General features: G+C 32.3%; 3 protein-coding genes and 1 long non-coding RNA gene across 8 annotated transcripts; 3 read left to right on the plus strand and 1 right to left on the minus strand.

Moving 5' to 3' along the window:
* Window positions 1–4,727: 4,727 nt before the first annotated feature.
* Window positions 4,728–8,976, plus strand: LOC100787574 (V-type proton ATPase subunit a2). Of its 2 annotated transcripts, XM_041014762.1 has the most exons (10): window positions 4,728–4,814; window positions 4,905–5,029; window positions 5,170–5,214; window positions 6,084–6,206; window positions 6,290–6,397; window positions 6,691–6,801; window positions 6,892–7,059; window positions 7,313–7,450; window positions 8,374–8,748; window positions 8,859–8,976. In XM_041014762.1, exons 4-9 carry the CDS (start codon window positions 6,102–6,104, stop codon window positions 8,524–8,526), a joined length of 783 nt encoding a protein of 260 aa, XP_040870696.1. In that variant the 5' UTR covers window positions 4,728–4,814; window positions 4,905–5,029; window positions 5,170–5,214; window positions 6,084–6,101; the 3' UTR covers window positions 8,527–8,748; window positions 8,859–8,976. The 2 variants fall into 2 exon arrangements, with proteins under 2 accessions (XP_040870696.1, XP_040870697.1); XM_041014763.1 differs by lacking the exons at window positions 8,374–8,748; window positions 8,859–8,976 and having other exon boundaries at window positions 6,892–7,015; window positions 7,313–7,435.
* Window positions 8,977–10,170: 1,194 nt separating this feature from the next.
* Window positions 10,171–13,155, plus strand: LOC121172613 (uncharacterized). 4 transcript variants are annotated; one of them, XR_005891073.1, is made up of 8 exons: window positions 10,171–10,319; window positions 10,422–10,581; window positions 10,682–10,888; window positions 10,973–11,156; window positions 11,270–11,331; window positions 11,409–11,698; window positions 12,451–12,510; window positions 12,596–13,155. It is a non-coding gene; the product is annotated as an uncharacterized lncRNA (long non-coding RNA). The 4 variants fall into 4 exon arrangements; XR_005891070.1 differs by having other exon boundaries at window positions 10,425–10,581; window positions 11,409–11,642; XR_005891071.1 differs by having other exon boundaries at window positions 10,171–10,581.
* Window positions 13,156–13,279: 124 nt separating this feature from the next.
* Window positions 13,280–15,066, minus strand: LOC100779565 (cysteine proteinase 15A). Its single transcript, XM_003523636.5, has 3 exons — window positions 14,410–15,066; window positions 13,945–14,191; window positions 13,280–13,776 (listed from the first exon to the last, which is right to left on the minus strand). Exons 1-3 carry the CDS (start codon window positions 14,983–14,985, stop codon window positions 13,499–13,501), a joined length of 1,101 nt encoding a protein of 366 aa, XP_003523684.1. The 5' UTR covers window positions 14,986–15,066; the 3' UTR covers window positions 13,280–13,498.
* Window positions 15,067–19,618: 4,552 nt separating this feature from the next.
* On the plus strand, window positions 19,619–26,604 carry LOC100788473 (transcription initiation factor IIF subunit beta-like). Its single transcript, NM_001254676.1, has 6 exons — window positions 19,619–19,884; window positions 21,514–21,622; window positions 24,959–25,092; window positions 25,193–25,267; window positions 25,624–25,773; window positions 26,221–26,604. The coding sequence occupies exons 1-6, from the start codon at window positions 19,684–19,686 to the stop codon at window positions 26,338–26,340; spliced, it is 789 nt and encodes a 262-aa protein (NP_001241605.1). The 5' UTR covers window positions 19,619–19,683; the 3' UTR covers window positions 26,341–26,604.
* The last annotated feature ends 473 nt before the right edge of the window (window positions 26,605–27,077 follow it).

Raw genomic sequence — 27,077 nt, forward strand, 5'->3', positions numbered from 1 at the left:
CATAGTTCCATGCTAGCAACGGCTTGCTTTCCCGAATTTATGCATGCACGCAATTCGGACATTCATTTTGGGGTATCTTAATATTTTTTTGGCTCCAATGAAGTAGTTGAAGAAGCCGGGAAAGGGAATAGTAATTGTTGGAAATAATCTAAGCCAGACTCTATTGTTGAGACCTCGTCTTTGCTTCCGGTGTGACTACTCATATTCGTGTTGGATAACTTCACTTAATGTCAATTGATTTTAAGAGATCTAACTCAATCCAAAAATTAGCTCAAGAGGTGAGGGTTGTCCTTCACTTATATATTCTAATGTGAGATTATTTTTAGTCGATGTGAGACTTGGATTATTTTCAACAGTAATAAATATCGTCACGTTAATTATCAAAATGTTTTTTATGCATGCTTCCAATAAAGTGACATGCTTTCATACCATGCATTGCTTGCCTTTTTTTCTTTTTCTTTTTCTTTTTTGTAATACTAGATTCTTTAGTGTTAATGTTAAGCAAATCAAAGTAGATATGAGTTTCTTTTTTTTAATTTTTTAATTATTAAAAAAAGTCATACGAATTGTTGATCTGTATGAGGCAATCCATATGGATCATCAATCCGTATAAGTTTTTTTAAATTTTTAGTTATTTAAAAAAAAACTCATACGGATTGATGATCCATGCGGATCATTAATCCATATGAGTTTTTTTTTAAATATAATTAATTTATTTGACTTATACGGATCATCAATTTGTATGAATTTTTTTTTATAAATAAATTTTATTTTTATTTATTTTTTAACATGTTATAGAAATTAATTTTTTTATATGTTAGCAATAGTTTTAACAATTTTATAAATATTGATTTGATAATATTATTTAAAATATACTAAACAACCACCAAACTTCATCGTATATCCTCAACAAAACAAGTGCACCATCAACGACAACAAACATGCACCAACTAAAGGTAAAAACAAATTTCAGTTACGAAGTGAGATTTTTTACAAAAACAAAAAGGCTCTATAGAAATGAAAAAAAAGAATATATTATTTATAATCCAAAATGCCTATAACTGTCGGATGTATCGATAAACATACTGGGTGTCCAAAGGAGTTTCCTTAATCACTATTTTTTTCTCTTATGGACCAAGTATGATTTTTTTGTATGTTTTGGTACCTCCGGTACCGGTTTCTATAATATTTTATTCGGCCGATAAAAAAAAATACTTTCTTTCTTAATAACATTGTCTTTTTGGCTATTTAAAACCAGCTTAAGAATTAGTGTTAACAGAGTCATTTGTTCCAAGTGTTTTATGGTTGAATTTAGTAATAAAAATGGTTTAATTTTTGTTTAAAAACTACAAGTATTCTTTATGAACGGCGTCAATCCTGCTGAAGTCATTTGGACTACTATACATTTTAAACAAGTAAAAATAATAATTTTAAATTAACTATGTCCTTAAATGATATGTACTAGGTCAAAAGATAACTTATAAAAAAACCAATAAATATATAATCTTAAAATATTATAATTAAAGTTTACTTAATAATATTATTATGATAATGATACATCATGATTATAATACTAATAATAACTTAATTAAATAAGTTAACTTATGAGACTGAAAAAACTTTTTAAATGGTTTTAAAATATATTTTTAAATAAAATAACTTTATCCTACCTTTTTTTTTCAGAGAAACTTTATCCTTACTTATGCCCCTGCTTGGAATAATAAGGATGTTATTAAAAAGTGTGTTATTAATTAATATTTAATATCCGTGCATTAGTTGGGATATTCATTGCCCAGACAAAATTTGTGCCACTTGGAAAACTTCTGAATAACTAACAAAAAAATGTAAATATAATGCTGGCCTGGCCCTGTCTTGTTGTCCACAATTATTTGATGCTTGATACCATGCATGTCTTACAATTGTCAACATGAAATTAACTTCCCTCGTGCCATATAGGAATACTAATATTAATTAAATGTACGCGCCAATACTAAAATAGGACAGTTAATTCGGCAATGACATCTTATGAATCTTAAATAATTATTCACAAATACAGATATATATAGAACTTTATTTAGATGTACTTCTCTGGACTTAATAAACTTCATTGTATCATTCAAATAGTTCAAACTATAAGTAATAGAGTATTTTTAAATCTCTCTATAAAATTTTATTTTATAATAAATATTGAATGTATTTTATATTTTTTAGATGTTAAATATGTTTTTTTTCTAATACTCCCTCCTCCGTTTCTTTTTAATTTTTAGATTTTTTTAACAAAATTGGTTTTTATTTATTTGTTATGTGCAAAATTCTAGATCACACTTAAAAGACAACGGATGGAGAACATTTTTTTTATAAAATGCAGTAAACGAAATACTTTCTTTATAAAATAGTAGAAATATTTACAAAAGATATAATATATATTATTCTAAATAATACTTGTTCTGACTTCTTGTCTACTGTTAGAGTCATCACACACACACATATATATATATATATATGAAAAAATAAAATAAAAGAGTCATCACATATAAAATATTGTCTACTTTAACTTGCACAGGTCTCACAATTCTGGCTTTAAAAGACACTTTAGTAGGTTAAGGGAAAGATATTTATAAATTATCATTGAACTTCGTTTATTAGCAACGTGAAACTTTTGATAAATCAAAATATTAGTCGATCTCCAATCGAGACTAAGAAGCTAAAGGGCCTTGCAGCCCATTTAATTTTAAGTCTCTCATGATGTTGTCATATGCATGATTGCATCTAATTGAATAAATGTACTTTTCATTAACACTGTCAAAATTAAATTTGTATATTTGTGAGAATTAAGATTTTAGTCATGTTAACGTGTTTATAATGAGTGATTGCGAGATTACTAAGGTGTTTTTCATAAATGGTTTTGTTATTCATATAACATCTCGTCTAATATTTTATATAACAATTTGAAAAAAAAAAATGTTGCTTTAAAAATAAATAAAAAATTTAAACTCTCCCATCTAAAATCCAAACGTACACAAAAGTTGAAAGGAATACAACTCTCGTATTAATTATATTATCAAGTCAGCCTACAAGTTGCTTTAATCTTAACAGAACTTTTTTTTTTCTAATCTTTGGTGGAGGTTGTTTTTAGACATTTTTGAATTGTGCAATCCATTTGAAGGTGTTGACGTATGATAAAACAAAGAGGATGTAACATATAAAAATAGGTTATGATGATTTATTTCCTTAATAAAAATGTTGAATAATAAAAATTATTTATAATTTATATTAATTACTTTGGAAATAAATTAATTTTAAAATATTAAATGTCACTTTTAAAATTTTGTATTTTTCTTACATTAACGGTGAGTTTTTAATATTGATTTGATATATCCATATCTTATATCTATATTTGTTTTTATGCCATTATACAAAAACAATCCTAAAATCTCAAATTTTATTTGCACATTTGCTTTTTAGGTTTTATAATTGTGCGATTTCGATCCTTTAGGTTATAATTATTTGAATTAGGTCCTTCCGATATCAATTATGCACTTATGATTTCTTTATTTATCGTTTGTTAGATATTTAATATTGTTTATTAATGTGGCAGGGAATGATTGTGTGTTGTTTGACACATATATTAACATAACTTAAATACATATTTTTTGATTTTGTAGTATCACAATTGATAACCCATGAGTACCATGGTAATATATATGTCAGTCAACTATCACAATATCATCTAATGTCAGTTTTTTTTAATAATGGTTATAGTTAGATTCGAACCCACATCATTAGGCTCACATTAGTGGTTCTTGTTATTGCTATTTTTAACTACTTCCTCTTAATATTTTATAAGAAACAAATAACTACTTGACACCCTCTACCTTACATAAATATAAACTAATAATAAAAGAAAAAAACCATGCAGAATTAATTAAAAAATTTAAAACACCCTCTACCTTACATAAATACTTTCTTTAATAATGGTTATAAACTAATAATAAATTAAAAAGTTCCTTTATAGTGAGAGTTCTAATAACTTCATCTTATTTTATTTATTTATTTATTTATTCATTTATTTTTTTAAAAGAAAAACCAATGGACTACTGTTACAACTACTCTATCCATTTCTAATTATAAAATATTTTTCAAAAATGTATTTATACCTTTTTATAAGATTATTTTTTAATTTTAGATGTATTAATTATTATTTTTCTTATGTACTCTTATTTAATTATTTTTTCTTCAAACATTAATGAGAAATAATTAAGTGAATAAAAATAAAAAAAATAAAAATAAAAATAAAAATAATTAACAAATTTAATATGATTAATTAAATTAACTATTTTTTTAAGGAACAATTAATTGAAGGATCTTATAATTCGCAGCAGAAAGAATAATTCATAAAAAACAAGTAGATAAGTCAGTTGAATTATTTAATAGTATCAAAATTTTGAATCTTATGTAAAGAGTACTCATACAAGTAATGATAATATTTAATCACATACATATCATTCAAGGATTAATGTTTTCTCCACCAATGAACATAAATGTGTTGTTAACAGGTCAATCAATAAATACATGCCCTTACACGAAGAATGAATATCTTTGGTAATGAATTGAGGATATAAAAAAAAGATTAACCAACAACATAGTTTAAAGTGAATACATATTTCTTGTAATTAGTAACAAAACAATAGAATCCTTTCTTATTAAGACCTGAGGGAATATTTATTTATTTACTTACTCGTGCGCGCGAGCTTTAGGACGAAAAAAAAGCATTTTAAACCGCGGGTTGGAAGTAGCGGCAAAGATATGATTTGGTAAGATAATTGTAAACGATTTTTTCTTTTGAGTTTTTTTCTATAGAACAAGAGCATTTGCCTCACATATATTCAATCATTCCATCTTAGTTATGCATTTTGGAATTCCTGATGGTGAATGAAGGTCGTTTTCTTCCCACGATGAATCTGCTACGGTCGGAGCTCATCGATCCATTTCTTACCTTGGCGATCTCGGCCCCATTCAATTCAAAGATGTGCGACTCCTTTTCAATTCTCATTGTTCTCGTTTTAGATTCTTTTACCATGCTCTGTTTCACTTTTTTCAATGGTGTTTTGATGCCTTCATCCAACTCAATGTTATTTATTTCTTACATTGATAAAATCGATTCACCAGCTCAATGCAGATAAAAGTCCATTCCAGCGAACTTATGCTTCTTAGGTGCCTATCAAATCTCTATCTGCGCTTCCATTTATACTTTACATTGATTTTTTTTTTAAATAAAACCTGTGCCCCCATGCATTTAGCGGGTTCTTGAAGAATTGGAACTCTCTAATAATGCCATAAGATCTGAATAACTTGCGCAATAACTTGGTTTCCCTGCATTACGTGCATGGCCTTATCGAGATTTTTAATTTTTCAATTTACTGTGACCAATTTTTACGATTCATATTTTGTTGAAAACACAACCGAAATTATAGATCTGTTTTTATTTTGATCTCAACATGTTTTAGATGTTCAATGCTCTGTTATGGTGAACCTATGCTGAGAATTTGATTTCTTTTATTGGTATCTTAGGCACATGAAAGAATTCCTTCAAGTAAATATAACTAGGTTCTGTAATAAAAAAAAGAAGTAAATATAACTTGGTGACCTTAGGACTTATTTGTATTAAATTAAAATTAAAACAGGGTAAAATTGATTTTAATAGAATTAATTTTGAATTGTTGAACAAATTGGACATGCGCTAAAATCAATTTTAACTACAGATTTGATGTTAGAACATCTGAATGGGAGTTACAATGAGACTGTTCTCTGTCTCGCTCTTTCTCTTTTTTGTGCCAGAGGTATTGGTGAGGCTCAGTGACAAATAGTATTTTTGTCTCTTTAGAAACTTTGAGCTCCAGGAATAGTTTTGTTTTTTCATGCAACATTGAATTGTGAATGTTGCTAAAAAAATATCGCATATTTTGGTACTCCTTGTATTTTGAGCGGTTCAAAAAATTCGTACCATCATATACTAACACTGATATGTCACATTTTATAGTATTGATTTACTGAATTGGAAAACTTATCATTTTATCTTCTAGATTAAAAGATGTGGGGAAATGGCACGTAGGCTACGGTTGTTTAAGGAACAAATGACGAAAGCAGGTGTATCTCCCTCAATGTGGTCAACAAGAGACGATCATTTTGATCTGGAACATTTGGAGGTTGTTGCATGCTCTGAAAACTATCACCCATTCTTCTGTTCAAGAACGCAGTATCATGTAAAGAAAATTTTCTTCATGGTTAGGTTAAACTTGAAGAACTTGAAGCTGAGCTCCTCGAGATTAATGCAAATAATGAGAAGTTGCAGCACACTTACAATGAGCTATTAGAGTATAAGCTTGTTCTAGAGAAGGTATGTTTGCTAAGTTCTCCTTTGCACTAATGCCATAATCACTTCTGACACTTAGGTTAACTGTTCATCTTGCTTGTATATAAATAAAAGTGTATAAGCATTTAAGTTTTGCTATATTATTATGATTTATTTCTGTAGACGTCTTGCTTACGCATACTGTTAGTACAGAATCAAACTTATTCTTGGGCTTGTGGCATGTATCTGATCATAGCTTGGTCTTTTCTTTTCTCTCCTTGGTTGGATAAGAAAACTGCAGTCAAAGTGGTAATTCCTTTTCTGATATATCATTTCAGGTTGGTGAGCTTTTCTCTTCAGCAAAAAATAAGGCTGTAGCTCACCAGAAAGAGCTTGAATTTCAGACAACTGTTGAAGGGTCTATTGACAGTCCATTATTATTGGAACAAGTATAAGTTGCATCTTTGTAGTTTCTGTTTATTACTTTACAGTTTTGTTCTATTTCTCCTGTAGATGACGCTTAGTAAATTTATGTTCAGGAGGAGACGACAACAAAGCAAATTAAGCTGGGGTTTATTGGTGGACTTGTTCATAGGGAAAAATCAATTCCTTTCGAAAGAATTATATTTCGTGCTGCTAGGGGAAATCTGTTTCTCAAACAGGGTGTGATTGAACATCCTGTTCTTGATCCTTTGTCAGGAGAGATGGTTACTTTAAATTCTTATTTTTTTTTTAAACCGTTGCAGAAATTTAGATATGTAGTTTGAGCACTACATCATTACAGTTCCTCCTTTTATTTTAAAAACTGTGAACTTATAGAGATGAATGACAATGCTACTTTGACAAATTTCTATGTTAAATTATTTTTTTATTCTGGAAATTTACTCTTCTATTGCTACTAGTTACTTCTACTTTCTTAGTCTTTTTTGGTTCATAAAGTCATTGCCTCCCTTTTTACAGGTTCATAAAAACGTATTTGTTGTCTTTTATTCCGGAGAAAGAGTTAAAAGTAAAATTCTGAAAATATGTGATGCTTTTGGAGCAAATCGTTATGCTTTCTCAAATGACTCGAGTAAACAATTTCAGACGATAAGAGAGGTATACGTAATTTCTTCTTTTAGGTTTCTGCTTAGCTTTCAGTTGTTGTTAAGCATTAACTAAATGCTTCAGATTGCTGCATCTTGAGAATTTCTTGTCTAATATTAATAAGAGCTGCATATTTAATATGTAGTTTGGGTATTTCAGATGAATGTTTTACATCTTTAACTTTTTTGTAACTTTTGGTAGTTATCTTTCCGTTATGTTTTTCTGGTAACATCTGTCTTGTTTTTCTTCAAAAGGGTAGGTAAAACTTGTAAATTTCAGTGATCTTGATCATCCTTGTTGTTTAGTTGTTAATTGTTAATTTTTTTTGTTTTTATTTTTCTTATCCAAGTTCAATAGTGTCTATACAATGACTTAAGTGAACCATTTTTTCCTAAAGTGCCCTTGCATGTTTGGATGGGATTATTTTGGTGGAAAAAGAATTTCTAAGGGGATTTTTTTAAAATTGATATGTTTGGTAAAATAATCAAAGGAATAAAAAAAACTTCTATGAAAAAATTATCATAAACAATACTTGGGACAGGATTATAATGGGGATAAAAAGCATTTCTAAGGAGGAAAGTGTTTTTTGTTCTTCAATAACCTATGTATAACTTTGTCAAATCTCAATGATATTGATAAGTCATGTTGTTTATTTGTCGAAATTTTGTTTTTTATTTTCTGTCTAAAAATTGATGATTTTAAATATAAAACCACTTAGTAGGATAAAGTTGACTAACTTAATTGAAATGATTATAAATACAATGAATGAATCCCATTGTTTGGAAAAGATATTCACCATATACGAGAATCTGGATTTATGAAGTGAATTTCTTTCAACTTCCCCACAGTAGTTGACGTACTTTACCCATAGTAGAGTTCTTCATAGACTGATACCGGATAAGGTACAGGAAATAATTATTGCATGAACTTGATAGGTTTCTGGAAGAATTTCAGAATTGAAGGCTACCATTGATGCAGCGTTGATTCACCGGAGCACTCTATTGCAGACAATTGGATATCACCATGGGCAGTGGAGGCTTCTGGTTTGTTTAATTTTAGATCTAGTATTTTCTAAGTATAATTGCTAAAAGACATGCATAGACTATTTGATTGATGTTTCTGTTTTCAGTTTTGCTGCTAAGCTTCTGCAATTAATTTTCATTACAATGCTAACATTTCCTTTCTTCAATTTTAACTGATAGTTGAAGTAGGAATAATCCATTTATCATACTCTAAATATGCTTAGCATTAATGTGACGAAGAAATGTCTCCTTGCAGAAGGTTGGTGTCCTGTTTTTGCAACAAGTCAGGTTCGTCCTTGAACTATGAATTTAATTTCTGATACATTGTGCATAAACCTTCATGTAATGCAGTTTTTACTGGCTGGTATAGCTAATTAATTTGATTCAATACTTGACAGATTCACAAAGTATTGCAGCGGGCAACTATGGACTGCAGTTCTCAAGTTGTGGCGATATTCCAGGTTTTAGAGACAACGGAATCACCACCTACCTATTTTTGCACAAACAAATTCACTTCTTCTTTCCAAGAAATTGTTGATGCCTATGGGTAATTTACGTAGACCTCAGCATGTGCATTTCAAAATGCATTCCCTTTCATTTGTTTGTTTATTCTGTTATAGCTGAGAATAAATATAGAAAAGTGAAGGCACTTTCTATTAACTTGTGTTGTACCTGGTTATCAGGAATGTTTATTTTGTATTTTTGAAAGGAAAAAAAAGATGTGTCTAGTACAGTCCTTAGCTCTTGAACTTCTTCTCATGTTAATCAAAAGATATAAGAATTTTAAATATTCTTTGCTAGTCTGGTCAAGTTTAAAAGATGTAATTGTATTTTTTTTCACCCTTTTCCAATGCTGTATGATTTATTTTTTCCACTACTTGTGTATATGTTTTTTTTTGGGCCCACTATGTATAGTGGTGGACGGAGAGGGCGACCAACCGGACCATAATCACTTCCAAATTTTTTAAGTGTATTTATGTTGTTAAATAAGTAAAAAATAGCCCTTTAACTGTTGTATTGTAAAAAGCAAAAAAATAATAATTTACCAATCCCGTTAACTACTCTATTCCTTCTGTCTCAGACATGCTACCCATCTCTACCTCCACTTGGTTTTTTCCTTTGACAGTTTGACACTTCTTTAGTTTTTTCCATCCTTTTTTATTCTCGATCAGATCTCAATTCCTCTTTACTTTCCACTAGATGGATCTCATGTGGCTCTAAATTATTGATTTGTTGGTGACTATATTGAGTTTATTTTCATTGGTCCACATAAAAAAAATAATGTATGCTGTCTTTCTATTTTCAGGATATGTTGACAGCTATATAAAACCATCAAATTAACCCAACATTATTTCCTACTCCAATGATGTATCTTAAATTTAAAGTAATATACTTTCAGAAAAGCTGGGCACTGGTGTGAGTGTATCTATTCTTGTAGTCAATTCATCCCTAAATATAGGTTTTCAATCCTACAGAGTTTAGAGTGAAGACATGTGAATTATATGAAATTTAGAATATATGTTTTCGGTTAGTTCAATCTAATAATATCTAATATCGTTGAAGTGTTTAGGCCGCAATTATCACATAATCAAAGTCTAATATTGTGGTACAACTTGTACTAGTGGATTTTATATGTTTTCGTTTAGTTGCTTCTTGATTTATTGATAATCTGTCTGAAACTCAAATAATCGCTACTACTTGACAGAATCGCCAAGTACCAGGAAGCAAATCCCGGTGTATACACAGTTGTCACGTTTCCATTCCTTTTTGCCGTAATGTTTGGTGACTGGGGGCATGGCATATGCTTATTACTGGCGGCTTTGTATTTAATGATCAGAGAGAGAAAATTTGCTAGTCAGGTACTTAACTCATGATCATGGGGTATTTGTATTGAATCTGAATGTTCCCTTCTATATTATTTTTAAGCAAGTGTCAGTTTTGTTTAATGTTGTTAATAACAGCAGAAACTTGGAGACATAATGGAAATGGCATTCGGCGGACGCTATATTATTATGATGATGGCCCTCTTCTCAATCTATACCGGGTTGATATAGAATGAGTTCTTCTCTGTTCCATTTGAACTATTTGGACCATCTGCCTATGGATGTCGTGATCCTTCATGTAGGTGGCTATTAGTAGAATGTATTCAACAGGATTAGTCTTCTTTTCTATTAATTGAATTGACTTAAATTATATGTGTGTGCAATATTTATTATTACAGGGATGCTTCTACAACAGGTTTCATAAAAGTGCGTAGCACTTATCCATTTGGCGTGGATCCTAAATGCCATGGTACTCGGAGTGAACTGCCATTTCTTAATTCTTTGAAGATGAAGATGTCAATTCTGCTGGGGGTATCCCAGATGAACCTTGGAATCATAATGAGTTACTTTAATGCAAAATACTTCAAAAACAACATAAATATCTGGTAATAGCAAAAAACAACTTCAGTTTAATGAACGTGGTGTATGGTGTATGGTGTTCATTAATTGGTTTTCCGATGAGGCCTCAGGTACCAGTTCGTTCCCCAGATAATATTCTTAAACAGCTTGTTTGGCTATCTTTCACTCCTCATAATTATAAAATGGAGCACTGGGTCGCAGGCTGACCTGTATCATCTGATGATATACACGTTCCTAAGCCCAACTGATGATTTGGGTGAAAACCAGCTTTTCGTTGGTCAAAAGCTCCTTCAAGTAAGAAATTTCAAATTTGATTTGGATACATTTTTCTAATAACACTGAACAGATGCCACATCTGAACTGTCCACTGTTTCATTGATGTTAGCTCGTGTTACTACTGTTGGCAGTTGTTGCTGTGCCATGGATGCTACTACCAAAGCCCTTTCTCCTGAAGAAGCAACATCAAGAAGTAAACTCAACTATTATTTTGATTTTTTTTCATTTTAACTAAATCCCATTCTATTATTTATCACCATGCTTCCTCAGAGGCATCAAGGCCAATCTTACGATTTGCTCTGCGGCACCGATGACACTCTTGAATCAGAATCACAAAGTATTGCCCATGACCATGACGAGTTTGACTTCAGCGAGGTTTTTGTGCACCAACTTATACATACAATAGAATTTGTGCTTGGAGCTGTTTCTAACACGGCATCGTCTCTACGTTTGTGGGCCCTCAGTTGAAAGCGTTTGATGCGACTCTCTGAATTTTTGTTTTTGGTAATGAAAACAAAATTAACATTGATATGGGCTTCCTGTTTCCCCCCTTCAAATAGGTGATGGCATTGTTAGGAATACAATTTAGGCTTTTTGATAAACTTGCAATTGGTGGATGGCAAGAACTTGGGACATGCTAGGTGCACCCAGCAACATTGTTGGTGCACCCAGCAATTAGGTGAATGGACAAAATTGTCCTTGTATTAAAAAAATAATTCCTTCTTTCGGAAGAAGGTTCTTCCGGTAGAACAATTTATTCTATCAGAAAAACCTTCTTCTGGAGAAGTTACCGGAAGAAGTTCTTCCGGTAACTTATCCGGAAGAAGGTTCTTCCGGTAGAACAAATTGTTCATCCGGAAAAACCTTCTTTCGGAAGAATAAATTGTTCTACCGGAAGAACCTTCTTCTGGAAACTTTTCGGAAGAAGGTTCTTCTGGAAAAAGGTTCTTCCGGTAGAACACAAATTGTTCTTCCGGAAGAACTTTCTTCCGGAAGAAGAAATTATTTTTTTAATGCAAGGACAATTTTACCCATTCACCTAATTGCTGGGTGCACCAGCAATGTTGCTGGGTGCACCTAGCATGTCCCCAAGAACTTTGAATAAGATCCCGTGGGCTTTGAAATCCTATGAACTTGCATTTTAAACACTTATTTTTTAAGTAATTACTAATGAGAAGCATTCAGTATATAGTTGATGTTCCTCAATATTTTAGACACTTGTTAGCACAACCTTTTATTATAAAACCGTGCATCTCTAAATGCATCATACCCTTTCATTTTGATTCTTTCTTTGGTTTTTGGTCTTGTTCAGCCTAGCTCATTCGGAGTTGTCCAGTGTTTTCTATGACAAAGTTCTGCTTCTGGCCTGGGGGTAAGTTGTTTAGTTGTGTCAATGTAAATGGTTGGCTATTAAGGTTATTTGATGCATTAACCCTGTATGTTTGTGACTGATGCAGGTATAATAACACTATTGTTCTTATTATTGGCATTTTTGTTTTTATCTGTGCAACTGTTGGTGTGTTACTGTTAATGGAAAGTCCAAGTGCTTTCTTACATGCTTTGAGACTTCACTGGGTAGAGTACCAGAACAAATTTTATGAGGGAGATGGTTACAAGTTCTTCCCGTTTTCATTTACATTACTCACGGATGAGGATGAACTGTAAGCTGGAAAATACCAGATGACATTTTACATAGAAATATGTCAGTTTTACCTTGAGAACCTGCCATGTATATGTAACTACCCTACATGTCAGCTAAAATCAGGGCAATGGAATATCCATCTTTCCTGTTTGTAGGTCATTACATTTGTAATTGAAACTAAAAAGGCCTGCAGTTTAAGAGAGGAATGAAAGACATTCATTCCATTGCCTGATCAAGTCGGCAACCATTTGAGGTGTTTCCCTAGTGCGGAAGGCATGGCGTGTGTATGCCCTGCACAATCAAGTGCATACTGTACAGTGTAAACTGTAAAGAGATTTTGAAAATAAATTATTTTAAATTGTTTTGACTCGTTAATTCTTTTCCAGACCACATTATCATGTCAAATTACTCTTGTCAACAAGTCAGTTATTCTCACCTGTTCTCTTCTCTGGCAGATTTTTCTTACAATGGCCGTATAGTAGAAGGCATTGGCAATTAATTGTGGGAACACAAATTAATTTTATTCAGGTTACTTGCAATAACTATCGATAACCGTGGGTAATATTTGTAGCTAGACTAGCTAGCATAGAGAATTACAGCATAAAAGCATAAACATGGGCTTAGCAGTTTCCTCCTCCATAACATTATACATCATGTAAATTATTTACATACACACTATACTGGTGCCCCTACCATGTTTAGGCATCCATCCTTATATTTAATGGTTAGAAACATGTATAGCAGCTACAGTTGAGACCATCGAGTCCACCCCACATACATTGCGACCTCTGCAGATCTTGTAATATCCTTCTTCTCCCCAGCTCTCCCCCCATGAATTCTTTATGATCCAGTAAGGCTTTTCCTTAAAACGAATTGGAGCATAAGCACCAGATCCATAGCCCACCAAAAGAACCCCATGATCCAAATGCTTGCCGCAGATGTATGGGCATGAGACGCCACCAATATATGTCTGCATAAAAACTGCATTGATACCAACTGTACCATGCAAAGCAAAAGTCAGTGTTTCTGTAATCAGAGAGAACAATTTATCAATAAATCTTTCGAATAAATCACACTCTCTCTTGTTCTTGGGGGTGGGGACGATCAAAGAATTGAAAGATATTTCAACAATTCCTTTGGGAGCCGTGAAAAAAAAAAAGTTACCTGCAAGAGGACCATTCTTGACCAGATTTGCAGCAATTTGTTCTTCATCAAGGGAAACCACACTGAAATTAGCCACGGAAGCAGCGATTTTGCTCTTGTCAAATTTGCAGGGGCCACGGTCTCTTCCAGTGTAGGGATAATCCTCTTCTCGCATTAGTCCACCAGCCTTGAGTGTGTACTCAAATGCAGTGGTCATCAACCCACCGTTACAACCCGAATCACATGCTCCACGCTCTTCCGGATCACACTGAGAAACTTGTACACACATTAATTCACAAATGTTTTCCAAAATCCAAACCAGACCATGAAGCTGGCAAATTTTATTATCTTCCTACCGATGTTACTTGTATTCAAATTCTCAAAAAAGAGACCACAAATTGGTATACATCATGTTGCAATATATCACAAATATAGGTTTGCAAGCGTATGAAGAGCAAATTGGTAAAAAAGAGTGTAAACACTAACCTCATGATCGCAATCCACAAGTTGCTGCTCACTGAGGCTCACGAGCCCACCGGTAGAAAGAAAATGGGCACCTTCCAAAGCTCCAACGGCGCTAAATGACCAACACGATCCGCACGAGCCCTGATTCTTGACGCCGGTAACAGCTCCATGGTCGCGCCAATCGAAATCGGTAGGAAGGTCGCTGGTCGGAAGGATCGGAGCCTTCTGAGCGTCGGAGGGAAGGCGGAGCGGCTTCAGGCCGAGGAACTGGCCGCGAAACTCAGACGGAGTGAGATCGGAGAACCTGGTGACGCCGTGGACGGCGGAGGGGTCCAATTTCTGGTGCGACTTGGCGCGGAGCAAGTTGTTCTTGAAGATACGGAAGCGGTGGTCGTGCTCCTCCTGCGTGGCGTAGGTCTTGGCGAACTTTGTCTTGAAGGCGGAGAAGTGGTGCTCCGCGTTGAGCAGGTGGTGGTCCTCCGCGTCCGGCACCACTTGACGGATCAGAAGGTTGTCTTCATCGTCGATTCGTTCGACGGTGGCTACGGCAGCGGAGAATAGGAGGAGACCGAAGAACAAGATTGAGAGATTAGCCATCGGAGGAAGAGAAAGGTGCAATGGATATTTTAGCCTTTCGGGAAATTTAATGCACGCTTCCGAGAATATTGTAAACGGATGTAACCAATGAAATATAGACACGTGTTTCTCTGTTATTGGGGTTAGGAAAAGATTCTTCAAACTTACAAGAGTTCACTCCTTAGTCTTAGCCCATAAGTTTCAGGCCCACTTATCCTCTTCACATTTTCTCTCCCTCGATAAGTAATAGCAGTTAACAGATAAGACGAAACAGATAATAAATGTCTAAATATTTCAAAATAAATTAAATCTACATCTAATATTGAGCCACTTAATTTAATCTTAAATAAATATTTTTAATTTATTTAATAATTAAATAATATTTTCTTATTAAAATAAAAAAAATATTTTTAAACAGAAATAATTTAAATAAGCACACTGAAGAAATAAAAATTTACTTATTTCATTAAAATAAATATTTATTTTAATAAATAAATTTAAACAAATTATTTGTATAAATTAACAAAGAAAATTGAAATAAATGAAATTTTACAAAAATTTGTTTTATTTAATTATATGATTATTATTTTTTTGCAAATATATTTGAAGTAAGGTCTAACACCTCTCAAGTCATTTTTGCTAACTATCTTTGTGGTTTCATGCCGCTCATATTCTCCAACATTTCTTCTAGGCAAAGTATAGATTGAATTTTCTACAAAGAAATTCATGTTTGTTAATGTTGCTTCAAATAGATTTGCAAATACAAGTTTTCATTTACTTCTTCACGGATCAAAATTCAATTAAAATTTCATCACAATACTTCAAAGTATATACATAATTTATCTATTGTTAACTTTTCATTTACTCCTTCGGTCCCTTTTCATAAGATATTAGTATTTAAATTCATGCACCAGGGATTTATTTAAGTTATATGTTTTTTTATATTTGTATTTAGTTTATTTAAAATAAAATATATATGTAATTATCTAACTTACTTTTCTGTGAAATTATATTTGGAACACATGTGTTATACGAGTTTATTTAAATTATATGTTTTTATATTTGTAATTAGTTTTACATAAATAAAATAATCAATTGTTAAAATATTTAATAATATATAGAATTATAAAATTAAGAAAGAAGATTAATTAAATTTTCTAATAAAAGCACTTTAAGTAACGGTGATCTTTCAGATCTAATAAATCAGATCCTTATACTAAAAAAAAAATCAGATCTTTATGAACGTTAGAATATATTTCATTTATCCAATGGTTGGCAAATTGTGAAGGTAAGATTATAAAAATAAAATGTAATAGTTCTAAAATGTTGAAGTGTTTTTTTTTTTTACAAAATTTTGAATTGAATCAAATAAATTGTTGTCAAGCTAATAAAAAAAATATTATGATTCTAAAATGTTCAAGCACTTTTTGTTTAAAAAAAAAATCTACATTGAATCAATTCAATAATTGTTATTAAATTAAAATATCAATTTAAAGACCCACAAATATTTAAATATCTTGTATATTTTTTAATTAAGTCAACGTTGTTGTCAAATTAAAAGTTCAATCCAATGGTTGACAAAATCTTTAAGTTTCATCTACATACATATTGTTTTAAAATTTTCTTACCTCTTTTTATAAGATTATTTTTTAATTATTTCTTGGATTAACAATTTTTGACCAAAATATCCTTATTTATTTTAGTCTATAAATAATAAATATTATGAATGATCTATTTCTCTTTCTTACGAGGATTGGAGAATGAAAAAGTTTATTTTCAAAAATAAAACTTCATTATTTTTAATAAGCGTGAATTAGTTAATAATGTGTTATAATTAAGAAGATATGGAATGTATCATTCTTTAATTGTATTCGGCCCAAAAAGAGGCTATATTAATATTATTTTGATGAGGTTCAGGTCTAGGTTAAATAAAATTTCTTAGGGCAATGTTAGTTTTTAGACAAGAGTGTGGGTTTTGTGAGGGCATGGAGAAATAGAGAGAGATAGAAATGGATGAGAAGAATTGTTATAGTGGGAGACTCATTCTTCTTCTCAACCTCTCGCTAAGGTTATGCTTTCCCTTTATCTTCTCCATCATGAAGATGGTCCCTTTGGAGTGTAGGTTGTCCATATTTTCCATTCGTTATTTCATCTTTTTTTAGCCCTAACTTCATTTGTTTTTGTTTTCTTAATGATCTTATTCTAATATATTCAATGTTGTTTAGATCGATATCACATCTAAGCTTGATACCACATTGATCGTTAAAATTTTAAACTTTTAAGTTTAATTGCTATCAATTTACTTTCGTAATTTTCTCAAAAAATCTTATGCAGTTGTAATTTAAAAAATTACAGTAGGAGTGACCGATCTAACTTGGAGACATTAAAGGCTTATAGATCGCCATGGCTGATGAAGTGCCCTTTGATTGTGGCTTGGTCATGGCAGTGCTCTCCTTCGATCTTCTCCACCCCCAAAGACTATCATTTTGCAATGCAAGTCCTCCCTTTTTTTCCATTCTCTTTTATTGTAGCCTTAATTTTGTTTGCTTTTGATTTTTTTTTTTCTTGTTTCCTGAAAGCGTTAATACATGCTAACACATTTCGATTTTGTTTGAATCAATGTCACATCTATGTTGGATATACCTAGTCACTCATTAAGATTTTAAAGTTTTAATTTTAGTTGTTATTGATACATTGTCTTAAATTTGTCAAAATCCTATGTGGTTGTAATTAATAAAAACACAACAAAGGTTTTGAACCATGGTTGCTATTAAACTCTTTGGATAAATTTTGTATGTATCTATGTTACCAATGTTTTAAATTGCACTTTTTAATGATAATTGTTTTTTTTTAAAAATCCGTCAGATACGAGTGAGGTGTATCTATGTTACCAAGGTTTTAAATGGTGGTTACAGATTTGTTGCAACTTGAAAATTTATGAAGATAATGGTAGCAAAGACCTAAAAAACTTGTCCACGTCACATTTTAGATGTTAAGAATTTATTCCTATTAAATTCATTATTGAACTTATGCTGAAACATAATTTTTGTTAAAAAGTTTTATACTATTCAATGTTTGAAGTGCACAAGATAATATCTTAAATATTATAATTATCTTCTCTCAAGTTGTTACGAATGTAATGGCCATAAAATTAGTGATTTTTGAGAGTAACGATGCACATACTAAATAACGAAAAAATAAAAATATTTATTTCTTTTATATCTTATATCTATAGTTTTTTTGTCTTTATATATTTTCTTTCTTTCTAAATTGTAATTTTGTTTTCCTTAGTCTTATAAATTCATAATTTTGATTCTCCTAAAATTTAATTGAGATATTTGATCCGATAATTTCATAAATTGATAATTTTAGTTTTAGTTACTTTGTTAAGTCGTATCAATTGATTATTAGAATGCAAATGCTGTCAAATGATTGGTGACGTGATACATTTATACTTTGTTGATTGATAATTAAATGTGATTAATTTAATTATTAAATTAATTATAAATTTATTAAAAAAAATATCTTCCTCGTAGTCTTCCATGTTTCTCTGTCTTATTTGTCCCCAAAAATTAATAAGTATCAAGCAATCTTTGCGTCTGCCCCTTTTGTTGTAATCTTCCCCATCATAGTCATAACTTACTATCCCTTTAACAACAACAAGCTCCTCGTTGTGTTTGTTGTTCCTCGTAAACTTAGCTACACGAAATTTTTAGAACCAATGTCACGCATAAACTTGTAGTGATCACTGTCATGCATGATCGATAAATCCATTCCCAATCCGACACTCATAGTAGATGGATCAATCCTTCTGCTTAATGTATATAAAAGAATAAAAACTTGAAAACTTTGTTGTAACACTCCAACAACAAGCTTGACCCTCACATTATTAAAGATGGAGTGAGGGACATGACGGGCTAAACACAATCTAGCATTCAGTACTTTTGGGTTGCACCAAAGCTTCATGTTATCTCTTTGATAGAGACCTTATCACAAAAGCTTGGTAGAGAACTTCATTTCTATCATCTTCTCTTCTTCACGATAAAGCTTTGAATTTATTTTTTTGGTTTTTAATTAACTTAACTATTATACTAATCACAATTAATTGTTAACCGACATAATACAAGTGTATCACATCGGTAATTACTTAGTCAATACATATAATTTGTGAGTAATCAAAATAGTCAATTTTTCAAAATCATGAAACCAAATATTTTAATTTAAATTTCAAATGATCAAAATTATAGATTTTAAAAGATTAGCAAACAAAAATTACAATTTAAACTTTTTTTGTATTAAGGAGGCTGAGAACCTCCTCTGAAGAAAATTTATTTATTAATTGTGGAATATTGGTCAATACAAAATTTTCTTGATTGATCTTAAAAAATAGTATACTAAAAAAATTTGTATATATACTACATTAGTTATAAATTTTAATTTTATAAAATAAATAATTATCCTATACATTACCCAAACTAACATTAATTATTGTATTGATTTAATCTCGCGAAGAAGGGAAAGTTCACGGAGTAAACAAAAAAACATGATAGAGCTTTTTGGGCCGAAACCTAAGGATCCGGTGTTTTGTTCGGCCCAAGAATAGGTTACAATAATAACGAGGTCGAGGTCAAATATAATTGACTTGGGGGCGGTGTCGGTTTTCAGACACGAGTGGCTTTTGTTACTGCGCTGCGTGCAGAAACAGAGAAGGAGAGAAGAATGGACGAGGAGAATGGTTACAGTGGGAGTAGCAGCTCAAACTTGGAGACTACAAAAGCAGAGAGATCTGTGTGGCTGATGAAGTGCCCTTTGGTGGTGGCTAAGTCATGGCAGGCTCATCCTCCTTCTCAACCTCTCGCCAAGGTTGTGCTCTCCCTTGATCCTCTCCACCCTGAAGAAGACGATCCCTCTGCAGTCCAGGTTCTTCATCTTGTCTAATCAATTTCCATTTTTTCCCTTAATTTATTTGCTTTTGTTTTCTTCTTGTTACCCTGAAGGATCAATGCTATTATGTATTCGATGCTGTTTTAATCGCTATCGTATCTAAGTTTCTTTTTTTTCGGTAATTTAGGTAAATCACAAAATAAGAGCTAGTTTATTTTTCCTGCGGTGTGTTTGACCAACAAACGACTGCGAAAGTGTGCTTGAAACCACAAATTCTTGGAGTTGATTTGATTCGGAAGTTCATACAATCAGAATTCATTTGTCTCTTAAATCCTTTAGATACGAGTTCCATGTATCTATGTTACCAAGGTATTAAATTTTGGTAGCGATTTTTGTTGCGAATTGCGATCCTTTATATTGCGAAAAATTTGTGGTAGTGTAGAACTCAAAAACCTTGACTTTGCGGCTGCAGAATTCAACAATTTGTAATTGCGGATGTTTTCTTAAAACCTTGAATGTTACTGAAGTTCAGTTTCCCTTTGAACTGCGAAATGGTTTGTTTGTTCCACTTTGTTGTTCAGTTGCGTACTCTGCTTCTTGCAAAATGATGTACGCATAGAGAAACTGAGCTTGGATAGATAATAATTGGCAGTGAGGGCATCCAAGACAGGTAATGGGTGGAGCTTGGATCTCAGGATCGATGGTTGGTGGGGGAAGATTTTGTCTCACTGCAACTTCATCACTGACTGGGACATGAGTACATAATCGCCTCTGCCTCCTAGAGTCCTAGTACTACATTCTGTTTTTTTGCCCTCACATTGTGCTCAACTTTGCGCACAGATTGTATTTGCCTCGGGATGAGATTAGAGTCCCAAGTGCAAGATTGTCAAACTTGAGAGTTTACATAAACTCATGGAGCTTCTATAGGCTCAACTAGTAAACTCCTAAGAGTTCACCAAAAAAATCTACAATATGTAGGCATAAGCATAATAATTTTAATGCAAATAATAGTATAATACAAATACACTACATAGATAGATTATACACAACACATTATAATTATAATATAATATACACAACTCAGATTATATCAGAAACCAAAACAGAAACCGGGCAGTTTATTCAATGAAAGTTTATGAGGAAGATGGAAGGGGAAAGAATGGGAAGGGAATTCCCCTTATTTGGGGGTAAAATTTTTACGAAGCTACAGCAAACACTCATATGAAGGAGCTGTTCAGTATGGCACACATGTTTTGATACTGGACATTGGTGCTTGGGATAACAGAGAAAAGTGAATGGAGCTTAATGGACTCACATGAGCAAAATGGATTCACTGATTCAGAACACAAGCTTTGTGTAATTCAGAACAAAGTCTATTCATTTTTAAGGAATTCCAATCATAGTATATGGTTTGCAAATCCATTCATTTTTTTAATAATGAGTTCCATGACATGCCTAATGATTTTAAAGCAAATAAAATCTGTATTTTCATGATTGCTTATTATGCATTTTGTGCTATTTTCCCATATGAATTTATTGACTGTGCAAGAGGAGCGAAGATTCAGCTTCTAGAATTGTCACAGTATAGATATGTGCTTCTGATTAATATTTGTTGCTTGTATTGATGTAAGAGAGTCATTGATTTATAATTCATAATTATGTCAGTTTACAATGGAGATGGCTGGCTCCGAAGCTGTGAATATGCCAAAAACTTATTCATTGAATATGTTTAAAGACTTTGTTCCTATGTGTGTCTTCTCCGAGACTAGCCAAGGTGAGAATCGTACTCTCAGGTTTATGGTAGTTGTAATTTTTTGTTCATCAATAGCAGTTTCAAAATTATCAACTATTGGAGCAAGGACATGATACATCCATATTAGATATATATCCTCTTGTAGATAATAAAATGTCTATTTAATCTTTTAATTTATATTTTTTAACCACAGCCTTACAAAATAAAAGTTGTATTGCCATCATGATTATGGTTCAAAAATTGTTATTGTTCATTGTGGTGTATTTATGGTAATTAAATTAATTTATTGTTGTCTATTCTATCCGGAGCAGAGCTTGGTAGGGGGGGGGGGGGAGCGGGCTTCCCCCGATTAATTAATAAATTTGCAAGATTTTAGAGGTAAATATTATTTGTTATTAACTAGTCCAAAAATTGCTTTAATTTACTTGTATAAATATATATAGCCCATTTTGCAAATCTGATTATGGTCCTTTATTTTCTTTTTTGATTTCACTTTTTCCAAATATGGGATTTTGGTTAAAACTTTTAATCAGTCTACTTCTCTTAGTAAGGTCTTTCTTCAAGCATTCTAGAAACAAAAATTATTATAGCTTTGTGAAGGGTCCCCTTGCAAGTTTGGTTCAAGCTTTGCCACTAATTTTGATTTGAGATTTAAGCCCTGTCGGAGGATGCTTGCTCATTCGGAGTTTGTTAGGAATCAGAAATCAATAAACCAGAAATGTGTTAGGCCCAAGGAGCATGGGCCCAAATTGATACTATGGGTCCAATTGGTACTCTTAACAGGGGGTCTAAAATATGGAAAATATATTCTAGGAGGATGGCATCATGAGGGAGAGGGATTGGTTACGATTCTGTTTTTATCATTCAGCTATTTCTGGGCAGAGGTATTAGTCACCTCTGAAGGAGCTTTGCTCTAGGGATTATAGGAAGATCCTCTTGTAATCAATCATACTTGGTGAATAATACATCATTTCACACTAATTTACCTTTTCGTTCATAACAAAATGAAAATCTGAATAGAATGAAAATACCTCCAGTCCTATATATAAGAAACAATTACCTAATTCATCAAGACCAATAAAAGTGGTTAGATTGGTTATTTTGTCATAAATTTTAATTTTATTCCAATACTACCCATACATTAAATGGTTTTAAGAGGTGATTATTTTTCAAATTCAACCAATGGGTATAACTCAATAAAAGCACCCACTTTCATGGAGAAATGAGTGTAATCATTAATAGACATCACAATTAATTAGGGGTAAAAAAGAAATTCAGCAATAAAGTAGTCCTATATTTCTTATAATTAGGACCAAGAAATGTTACCTTTTGTTTATTTTATATAGGACCGGGGTAGTATCAATTGTAAATAGAATAATGCTCCTTACAAGAAAATAGAATTTATGTAAAAGGAAAAATACCAAGACTGCTCTTCCTATTAAGAAACGAGTCTCACCAAGGCCAAAGCCTTCCCAGCACTACCCAATTCTTGCCTACCTCCCATTGACCCACCTCTCCAATATATAGAAATGATTTCCTATCTCTCTCAACCACAAAATCAAATGCCACCTGCTATGTTCTGTTCTTTTATGTCCCCTAACTGTTTCCATCTATCCACTGGCCTCTCAGAGTTTTTTGTTATCATTTTGTTGACAATTATATTAGTTTTTCATGTTGAAAGGGTTTTGATATAAACTAGTGAGTATCCCTTGTTTTGTGTGGGGTTTTCCTTTTAAGTATAATTAGAATTAGAATTTAGGGTAAGCATAGTTTAACTGAGACAAAATGTTTGAAACTAAAATGAGGATGTGTGCAGTTAGATTTAATGAGAGTTTGAAAATTTAAAATAGAGTTACAGTAGTTTAAAGGGACATGTGTCAATTTCATTTTCTAAGGGAGATTAAAATCATAATCAATACTCAACAGTGGCAAATAGTGCCACTTAAAAATGACAAGTCCCTAGAATGTTAACAGATAGCCAATTCCTCCACTTCCACGATCTGGCTTGGCAATCCTACCCTTATCTCACCAAAGTGAATCATTGAGTGTGATTGAGATTGCTAGTTGTACAAAAGCACAAGTGAAATCTTCAATGTGAATCTTTACAATTGCAACTTTTTTTTGCAATTCAAATACCTGAGGATAGGTAACATAACCTTTGTTAACTGCTGCAATTAACTATTGTACCAGACATCTTTTATAAAAATAACTTGAATTTGGTATGGCATAATTGAGGCTTCATGTGATTTCAAGATATGATGATTTTTTCTTTGGGATATGACTTGTGAGTATTAACGTTGAATATGTCTTAAGTTTAGAATACTTCTCAAGTATTTAGCATCTGTTATGTATATTAAAAGTTGTTTGCTCTGTATTTGCTATATATGATATAGTGGCTGCTAATCAGTCTGTTATATCACTAAAGTATTTTGGAGTTGGCTGTTCTGAGCCACTATTCAAGACTGATTGTTATGATTAAATCAATAAATTATGCCCCACTGCAAGTAAAAGGACTTAAATGTAATGCAATCAAGAAATTATTTAGGGCTCTGCACCACTATCCCAGATTGACTATTATGATTAAATTAAGAAATTAGGCCACTTTCAAGTAAAGGGGCCCAAATTTAATGGATAGGGGTACATATGAATCAGGTAACCCCATTGTAAATAAGAAAACCCTCCCAATTTAAATCCAAATGAGTAAATGGGGACAGGTACTGGTACTAAATTTAGGTACTGTAATAGGAGAAACCCACAGGTTGGGGACTGAGGTGAGGATAAAGATCTCTTCCCGTATGGGGATGGGGATTATTTTTTCCATACCTGTATCCAGTGCCATCCTTATTGGCAGAACAACATATGAAACCTCCTATATTGTTTTGAAAAATTAATTTCTGTTGTAAATTTGATGTTTATGTTGAGATGGGACTTTTTGGGAAGACAAGTAAATCCAAGATGGAAGGTGCTTGAGTTTAAACAATACAGCCAGTATTTAATTTTAAGCATTAATAAACACCAATGTTTGCTGATAAAAAAAGAACACCAATGTTCTTTTATTTCACAGAAATTTCATTGCGTAATGTACAAATGTTTCTAAGAAGTCATCAATGTGTTATGGTAGTATAATAGAATATGCATGTGAGTTGGTTAAATGAGAGATTTAGAATGAGAAGTGCCAGTACTTTTAAGTTTCATTGGTCTAAAACTCTAAATAATTTGCTTTATCATGACATGGCTAGTGGTAACTGTGAATTGTGATATATTTAATTTAATAATTTAAAATGAATGAATAATACTTGTATATACAGAGTTTTTTCCCCTGTTGTCACATTGAAGCTTAGCTGCCTTGACTTTTAGGTGGCAAGGTTGCAATGGAAGGGAAAGTAGAACATAAGTTTGATATGAAGCCCCATGGTGAAAACATTGAAGAGTATGGTAAATTGTGTCGTGAGAGGACAAACAAATCTATGATTAAAAATCGACAAATACAGGTATTTGTTCATGTTTATTATTTAATTATCCCTTAATGTTTCTTGCTTTCTGTCTATGATTAAATAATTGATTCTCTGGGTCCCTTGATACTATTGGAAGGTTATTGATAATGACCGGGGAGTTCTAATGAGGCCAATGCCTGGAATGATTGGTCTAGTTTCATCCAATTCTAAGGTACATAATGTATAGAATCTCCTATCTCTTGGACATGTTGCTAACATGCTTGTAATTGAGACTCTATCTTTTGCTTTTGCCTGTATGAGGTTTTTGGCCAGTCTGGAAGTTTTATTTTAATAACTAGAACATACAAGCATCATGATTCTAAAAAAAAATATGAATTTATGCTATAATAGCACCAGTCATAAGCAATATCTATGATACCATCACAAATACATGTAAATCTCAATGAAAATTCATTGGTGTAAGATGAATAATATTTGTTCCAAGGAGAAAGTTTGATCCCTCAAATGTGTATATGCATGGAATAATTCTGTGAAGTTTTTTTTCTTATTCTTATGATACTCTCACAGGACAAGAAGAAGACACAGCCGGTTAAGCAATCTGATACAAAGAGAACAAGAAGAGATCGGGGAGAGCTGGAGGATATAATGTTCAAGCTATTTGAAAGACAGCCTAATTGGGCCTTGAAACAGCTTGTCCAAGAGACTGATCAACCTGCAGTATGCTTTTCTGCTCTGCCTTTTTTTTTTGGTGTTCTTTTTCACCTGAGTCTAGAGAAATGCTAGCAACACACTCTTTAGAACACTCTACCATTGCTTGAAATTTATTGGAAATCACAAATTTTTACAGGTCTCACTTATTCAATGAGTTTCTCTCAATAGTTTTTAATAAATTTTAATCAATAGTGTAAAGTGTGCTAAAAGTGTGTTAAAGTGAGTTGTTAACACTCTTCTCTTTTTTATCATCTTGGGTTTATCTCAGTGTGTCTTCTTTGACTTCTTAGCTTGATTTTATGGTTGTAGCACACGTGGTCAAACACCACGGCATGTGTGTGCACACACTCCACTCACTGCCCGTCGGCCATCCCCATACACTCAGCCCCCTTTTTCTTTTGCAGCAATTTTTAAAAAAGATCCTGAATGAACTCGTGACTTTTTCTTTTGCAGCAATTCTTGAAAGAGATTCTGAACGAACTTTGTGTTTACAATAAAAGAGGTGCCAATCAAGGAACCTACGAGCTGAAGCCTGAGTACAAGAAATCTGTTGAAGATACGAGTGCTGAATAAGTGCGCTATGTTCTTTTACATTATACTCTAACTCCACTGAGACACAGACCCTCCCAAAATATTGAAATTCAGTCTCTTTCTCTTTGCTGAGAAGAGTCAACGTGTTTAGGTAAATAGGTTGATGGAACAAAGAATCGTTGGACAACAAACAAGCAAACTGTGTATGTGAGCCGTGAAGAAAAATTATCAAAGATGCAGTTGTATACGTTCAAAAAGGAATTTTAGCAACCGAAAAATTAATGATATGTTGCCTGGTTACGTGTAGAATATCTCTGCCCCCTTGTACATAGAGTTGTTCTGTTCTAAAAGCCTACCTAGTAACATGATGCTCTTCCCCTAGTTTATATGATGATTCTTTCGAGCCAATTGAATATATCAGCACCCAGTTAATTATTTTTGGCAAAAAAAAAGATACATTCTTTTTCTGATCCAACAACACTTAACTTAATTATGCTGCTTAGTTGTGTTCAGTCCTGCATTGGAGGAAAAGAGGTGAGGGATTGAGGGTCAAGTTTACTACTAGGGTTTCTTAAATTGGAGATGAAAGATTAAAGTTTTAAAAAATCTTCGACCCCTTTCCGTGTAATCCTAATGTAATATCATGCCAAATTTGTACAAGCTTAACATGATGGGCTCTTCAATAATAGAAAATGTATTTGCCACTTATTTGATTGAAATGGAAATGATGTTTTGAAGAATCGTTGAATGAAAAATGTATTTGCCACATTGATTGATTA

The sequence above is a fragment of the Glycine max genome, chromosome 4 (genome assembly GCF_000004515.6).
Source record: "Glycine max cultivar Williams 82 chromosome 4, Glycine_max_v4.0, whole genome shotgun sequence".
In the NCBI taxonomy this organism is placed as follows: Eukaryota; Viridiplantae; Streptophyta; class Magnoliopsida; order Fabales; family Fabaceae; genus Glycine; species Glycine max.

Excerpts from the sequence above, each read along its gene's own strand:
- LOC100787574 (XM_041014762.1), top strand. The coding sequence starts at position 6,102 with ATGGCACGTAGGCTACGGTTGTTTAAGGAACAAATGACGAAAGCAGGT. Across the intron at positions 6,398-6,690 it reads ATAAGCTTGTTCTAGAGAAG|GTTGGTGAGCTTTTCTCTTC; the intron begins GTATGTTTGCTA and ends ATATCATTTCAG. Across the intron at positions 7,451-8,373 it reads AATTTCAGACGATAAGAGAG|GTTTCTGGAAGAATTTCAGA; the intron begins GTATACGTAATT and ends TGAACTTGATAG.
- LOC100779565 (XM_003523636.5), bottom strand. The coding sequence starts at position 14,985 with ATGGCTAATCTCTCAATCTTGTTCTTCGGTCTCCTCCTATTCTCCGCT. Across the intron at positions 14,192-14,409 it reads TTGTGGATTGCGATCATGAG|TGTGATCCGGAAGAGCGTGG; the intron begins GTTAGTGTTTAC and ends CAAGTTTCTCAG. Across the intron at positions 13,777-13,944 it reads CAAGAATGGTCCTCTTGCAG|TTGGTATCAATGCAGTTTTT; the intron begins GTAACTTTTTTT and ends TGCATGGTACAG.
- LOC100788473 (NM_001254676.1), top strand. The coding sequence starts at position 19,684 with ATGGACGAGGAGAATGGTTACAGTGGGAGTAGCAGCTCAAACTTGGAG. Across the intron at positions 19,885-21,513 it reads ACGATCCCTCTGCAGTCCAG|TTTACAATGGAGATGGCTGG; the intron begins GTTCTTCATCTT and ends TAATTATGTCAG. Across the intron at positions 25,774-26,220 it reads AAGAGACTGATCAACCTGCA|CAATTCTTGAAAGAGATTCT; the intron begins GTATGCTTTTCT and ends TTTCTTTTGCAG.